At 44.1% G+C, this 6530-nt stretch overlaps 1 protein-coding gene across 1 annotated transcript in view; it reads left to right on the top strand.

Annotated features, from left to right (window-relative positions):
• Positions 1 to 2967: 2967 nt before the first annotated feature.
• GARS (glycyl-tRNA synthetase) overlaps positions 2968 to 6530 on the top strand; it is a 21622-nt gene continuing 18059 nt past the window's right edge. The window contains exons 1-2 of the mRNA XM_017746732.1: positions 2968 to 3099; positions 5560 to 5662. Of these exons, the coding sequence (XP_017602221.1) occupies positions 5605 to 5662 (58 nt within the window). The 5' untranslated portion in view covers positions 2968 to 3099; positions 5560 to 5604. The remainder of the gene's footprint in view (positions 3100 to 5559; positions 5663 to 6530) is intronic.

Genomic DNA, 6530 nt, shown 5'->3' with positions numbered 1-6530 from the left:
CCCCCACGGCTCTTTGCTCTCCCCACAGTGCCGGGCTGCCTGGCTGGGCTGGATGTGTGCGTCAGCCTACTTGGGTGTCCCCTCCCGCGCTGGCTGTGCCCGGGTGGCGCTCCCTGTGCCCTGCCTTGCGGCCCCTCTTCGTGTCTCCCGTGTAAAACTGCCCCCGTGGGGTCTCCTCGTCCCTTTGGGGTCACGCGGTGATGTCCCCTTAGACCTGAGTTTGTGCCGGGTTTCGGAGGCAAATGACGTTCTCTGGAGTTGCATATTTGCCTGATGCAGTAAGGGATGGTAATTCCTTTGCATATTTTCCATTTCATCACTCTGATTTATCTAGGTAGGTGATGTGTCCTTTAAGCTGGGGCTGCATCGCATTCTCTTCCCATCTCCCTCCTTTTACCTTTATCGTCCTTCTTGCCTGAGAAGGATTTGGTTGACTTTTCATTTCCTAAATAAATCTTGGCACCCTGGCTGTGTACGCTAATGGATCTTGTGGAGTTCCTTTTCCTCCCTTCTCCACCTGCCAGACCTGCGCCCGTATGTCCCCCATGTGCCTCCTTTAAGTGGCTGAGTCCATATTATTCTCCTTAGCTGCACACAGAGCTATGCGTGTGTCCCTTGTATTCGCAGATTTGTGCGTGTGTTTCCCCATTAAATGAGTGGATTTATGGCCCTCTAATTATGCCAGCACTTCAGTGAGTTTTTATTATGAATCACTGTACAGCATAATGCCTTGGCAAGAGAGCCGCTTGTAAATAAAGCGATGATCTCTAGAACCAGCCAATTTATTTAGTTTAAAATCCTGGGTGCTGTCATTTGCCTGTGAGTACCAACGCACCCCTTCTTTTCAGGGGTTGAAACTGGGGTGTGGGGTGCCAAGGGAAAAAAAACTGTCCAGCTGGGGCCACACACATTGTGTTGTACAACTGGCTGTAGTAATTCCCGGAGAAATTTGCACAGGAGGGAAGGGAGGGAGTAACAAAGATCTGGGTAGTTGATGTCTCTGGATGCAGGGGTCTGTGTCTGGCAGCTCCAGGAGAAGTGGTTTAATTAGACCTGAGGGACTCAGCCTATGGAGAGGGAGCAGCCTATCTTCCTGAAGCAGTGCCTGATGCAATAAGCTGCCGTGATCCAGGGGTGGATCCCTCCCTGCTTTGCTGGTCTGTGGGACAAAGCTGCAGCAAAATTTGCCACATCGAGTGCTGCTGTGCACTCCTCCTCTTGGGCAGGGCTCGAGATCGGAGCTTTAATTAGATTGAGTCCTGTCAGCAGGCGTAATTATTTGCTTCAGTTGTGTTTTTTGGTTTTTTTTCTTCTCCTTGCGTATGTCTGAGCACTCTTACTTATAGGTCAAGACAAAGAATTGCTGTGTGCTGCTTTTGGATGCCCAGCAGTGAGCAGGGTGAGGGCTCTATTGAGTCAGCTTTGCTACTGCCTGGATGTTTTTCCACTGCCGACCCCCCTGGCTCAACAAAGGCAGTTTGGACTTACTACTTTAAAAGAAAAAAACACCAGATCAGATCCCTCCCTCTGCCACGTTACCCAGGAATGGCAGATGCAGTCCTCAGTCCCAGAGTGAAACTTTCATGTTTTGGTATAAGTAGTGAACAGGAAGGAAACAGCAGATTTGTTCTGTTCTTGTAGCTGACAGGGTTAATCCTGACAGGATTCTTATTTTTCCTTCTTCTCCTTGTGTGTGATTTAGTGCAGTCCTTGGAGACTTCCTTTTATTAATAAAATGAGCCTTTGAACCCCTCAGTCTCTGAAGCACTTTTATCTTTCCTAATCTGATTACAGAATGGCAATCTGTGTATTCTCTTCTCTTTGCTTGCTCTGTTACCTGTAACATTAGTGTCAGGAAAGTTCAGAATTTAGGAAAAGCTGGTGTCATGGAAATGTTGTAATCTCTGTGGATTGGGGGGGCTTTTTCCCTTTTTTTTTTTTTTTTTTTTTTTTTTGAAGCTCAAGACATGCAAGGTGCAAGAAAAATGCTGAATTTAGAGCATCTCATTTTTAGAACACCCTACTTGAGGCGGCTTTGGCATCTCTGTGCTTTTTCCTCCTGCACCTTTGTCCTTCTGAGTGATTAAAGATAGATCTTGGTTTTGGTGAAGAAGAGTGGACTCAAAGGAAGACTTTTAGTTAATTTATCTCCAGGACCAAGCTGGGCATGATAGCTGAGGATCATATTCAGGAAAGAACCCTGTCGGGTGTGCAGGGATTGGGCACTTCCCTGGGCTGAAAGGGGAGAATCATCTCCACAGGGCAGCGAGACCTTTGTGGAATTGTAACAAGGTAGTGGTGGTTTGAGTCAGCTCAAGACCTCCTGTAAACCCACTGTAGGGTTTTGCTGCTCTGAAATACTTAGGCTTTGAGTTTATTTTTTTTCAAGGGTATTTTAATTTTTTTGTTGACTTTGTTGTATCTCAAAGTTACTGAACAGGTTTTAAAACTAATAATTCTCACACAAAACGCAATGCTTTCTTTGCTTAGGCATTGGGCTGCAAATACCTGTCTTCTGTGAGACCTACTTCTGAAAATTTGTGTCCTTACTGGCCAGTTTTGATCAGATAGAACAGAGGAAAAAAAGTTTGAAATGGTTGTAGATTTTAAAGAAAAGGGAAGGGGCAGAAGAGAAGCCTTGGTGAAGGAGAAAGAGAGCACAAAGCCTGTGTTCAGCATCTGAGAATCCACTTAGTGCATCCTCAAAGACAGAAACCAGGAATTTGTGGAAATCTGATGTACACAGAGGAATATATTTACACATGGAGATTTAATAGCAGGTCTGTGATTTAACAGTTGTGTGGAGTGGTTGAATCTCTCTAATGAAGTCCACTTCTGCTAACTCTCAAACATGTGTTTCTCACTTGCAGCCTCTGGAGACCTGTGTGCAGGCTGGACAAAACTCTCCTTTTGGATTGCCAGGGGAGGTGGAAGAAGCGGAGGTCTTATCTGTGGCATTCAAAGAATGAATCTGTATTGTTCTTTTTCTCCTTCTAGGGAGAGCTGGTAAGGAAGCTGAAGGAAGAAAAAGCTCCCCAGGTGGACATAGACAGAGCTGTAGCAGAGCTCAAAGCTCGGAAGAGGGTCCTAGAAGCAAAGGTGAGTCTGGATATTAAATTCTGGGCTCCACAGTTTTGTCTGAAAAGCCTTGAAATCTCTGCTTAATTCTTCATTGCAGGTTTGGCCTAAACAGTCCTGGACTGAATCACTTCTGGAGTAGTTTTTATAGGTTTCCAGCTACTAGCAGTTTCATTCTTTAGCTGTTACACTAATTTCTCTTAGCATTAAGTCAGTGTGCAAACAAATAAATATGAGTTCAGGTTGCCCAATAATCAAAACTGAAATTGAGTGTATATTCACTAATCTTTGTTTGCCATATAGATTTTTTGTGTGCAGAGTGAGAGCACGCGCTGGTCACTGTAATGGGTTTCCAGTTTCTTTGTGCATTGAAATTCCCAGACTCTCATAGAACCTGTTTTTGCTACGGTACACCCATTTTGCTACAGTAGCAAAGTTTTTGTAGATGTTTCAAATAACCTGTGGTTCTCCTCAGCTTTAGGGAGAGGTGAAATTGTGTCCCCTTTTTTAAATACAGTCATGCTCTGAAAAGTCTGTGCAAATTAAATGATGGAATTTGAAGTTTCTTTTGTCTTTAGATCAATAAACAAGTAAAATATACTTCCTTATCCTGTGAGCTTCCCTCCCCTTCCCAGACTGAAACAACAAAAAGGAACTCTTGAAGCTTAAAACCAGTTGGGTATGCAGATTCACCCAGGGAACTGCCAGGTTCTTTCTAATTTCTATTTCATATAAATATGATTGCAGTTGTGCCTTGGTGGTACTCTTAAAAATAAGTGAATTAATGAGTAAATACAGCACTTCTTGCAGCTGCCTGGCTGTGAGAATGTGAGTCCACCTGAACTGAAACCCATTGACCCTGTGTGTCCTACAGAGTCATGTGGGGTGAGCAGGTGCTGCTCTGTGCCAGGTTGTGGCTGCCTGTTTACATACACTGAACCCAAGCAAATGTCATTTTTACTGAGTACTCAGCATAGGGAATGTACTTTGAAACCGCAGCATGAAACCTGCATTGATAGCTAGGTCATCCTGGAGGAAATACTATGTAAATATTTTCCCAGTTTTGTGTACCAACCCTCAGAAGCTTGGAGAGGTGACAGCAGGCAGGTGAGGAGTCCTGGTGTCCCTGTGGATGTCACCAGGTGGGTGAGGAGTCCTGGTGTCCCTGTGGATGTCACCAGGCAGGTGAGGAGTCCTTGTGTCCCTGTGGATGTCACCAGGCAGATTAGGAGTCCTGGTGTCCCTGTGAATGTCACCAGGCAGGTGAGGAGTTCTGGTATCCCTATGAGCCCCACCTCTGTGTTGGAGGGTGCCTGTAGGATGCAGTGGGGAGGTGTTCTTAGCACTTACACAATCTGTGTGGGCTGTCAGTGCAAGGGTGACCTTGCAAATGCAGCATCTGCCCTTGGGAGTGCAGCACTCCAGTACTGGGAATGTTTCTCTCCTGATGCTGTTCCCAGCAAGGATCACAGTCACTTCCAGCTTTTGGGGAAGGCAGCAGTGCCACTGCTCCTTTGCTTTAGCAGCTGCTGGTGGCTTTCAAGTCCTGTGGTTCCTACTTGAAGATGGCAGAGCAGCTCTGAATTTGAAGCTTTGAGCAGGGTGGAGCAGTTGGGTGGACAGAGGTACAGTGCTTTTAAAATTAGACCATGTTTATATGTCTTTATAGATGGTAGAAAAGGAAAAGTTTGAAATAAATGGACATAAAATACTTTTTGTTAGCAAAAGGCTGTTCAAAATGGTAGTCTGAGCCACTTGGGAGGATCTGAATTCATTAAATTTCTGGACTTTGTTTTAATTATCTTTCCTGAAGAAAATCTTCGAAGTCTGTTGACCTCACTAATGGATCAGATTGCAAAAATCACAGGTTTTCAGATAAAAGAGTGAGTCTGCTGTTAAACATTTTCACAGTATCTAGTCAGGGCATTAAGGCACTCCAACTTTTCTGAGTGCAGGGAGGCATATTGGTGAAGACCTAAATTTTACAAATAGGTTTTCCTTGCACAAGTACCTAAAATCATCCCTCTGGCAGAGCACAAGGATGATGGTGCTTGTAATCTTCATACTCAGAATTCTTTCATGTGAGGAACACTTTACTGAAAGGTTTATATATGCCAAGAGTTAGATGTGTGCAGTCTGAGATGGTCACTTGAAGCTCTTTTCATAATCAGGAGAGGGAAAAACGTCAGAATTGCTTTGGAAGTTGGCATTTCTTTACAGTGATTGTGAAGAAACCTGAGGAAAGTTAGGTCATGAGTCCACCTCAGGTGTCTAAACTGCTGCATTCAGACAGGGATTTTCATAGTTGAGCACTTGAATCTCAGTGGGAACATTCCTCTTTGGAAAATGAGGATGTTGGCAGGATACCTTTGCTTCAAAGTGGTCTTTGCAGACTTCTTACTCACGGTGGTGAGTGAAGAGGATTTCTCCTCCTGCCAGAATCAGGAGCTATTAACTGATTTTGTTTTGCCTGACTTACAGGAGCTGGCCTTACAGCCCAAAGATGATATCGTGGACAGAGTTAAGATGGAAGACACTCTCAAAAGGAGGTTTTTCTATGACCAAGCCTTTTCTATTTATGGAGGTATGGGTTTGAAGAAATTTACATTTGAACCCCTTTAGGCTAATGTTCTGGTCTTTCTAGCTGGGTGAAATGCTGCACTCTTGCGATGTTATTAATGCAGCATACCAGATTATTATTATTTTTTAAAAAAACTTTGCTTTAAACTTTCCTGCTTGAATTTGTGAACCTTTTAAAAATTCCTCCTTCCTAAAGTTTTTGGGTTGGGATAGGGCTCAATTTTTGTCTTGTGTTCTCTGAATGTAAATGAGTGGACTTTAGGATGCATGTTCTGAGCATTACTTTAGTAGAAGATGGCTTCTTTGCTGAGTGTTGCCCCAAGAGTGTTTGGGGCTTAAGGAGATCATCGGCTTATTTATAACCATTCATCTCTATCTGAGCTTCTCTTGGCAAATTAATCACAGAATATTCTGAGCTGGAGGGAACCCTCAAGGATCATCGAGTCCAACTCTTTAAGTGAATGGTCCACAAGGGGACCAATAGTACTCAAACCCATTGTGAGCTTTAGAACCTGTTCCCTCAGTGAACTTTGGGAATGAACTTTATGGCACAGGTGAATAAATGTGGCTGTTAAACCTCTTCAGATGGCTGATATGAGCATCTCAGGAGGCACACAATGCCTCTGGTTACTGCTCTTTCACCTTAGCTACTAAAATAACACTCTGGGTGGTTTTATTGGCAATAACTCTGCTTCAGCTCGTGCATGGTCACTTCTGTATTCAGATTCCTCCTTCACATAGATTGCTCTCACAAAATTCTCCACAAAATAGCATCCATTGGTGGATTTTAGAGTTGGTTTTTAGAGTTGTTGGTTGCAGGAGTTTATCAGTTTCAGCTTCTGCCACTACCTGGTGCCTCAGTGCTCTGCAGC

Source organism: Corvus brachyrhynchos, unplaced genomic scaffold (assembly GCF_000691975.1).
Source record: "Corvus brachyrhynchos isolate BGI_N302 unplaced genomic scaffold, ASM69197v1 scaffold18, whole genome shotgun sequence".
In the NCBI taxonomy this organism is placed as follows: Eukaryota; Metazoa; Chordata; class Aves; order Passeriformes; family Corvidae; genus Corvus; species Corvus brachyrhynchos.
This window is presented reverse-complemented; position numbering and strand designations above follow the sequence as displayed.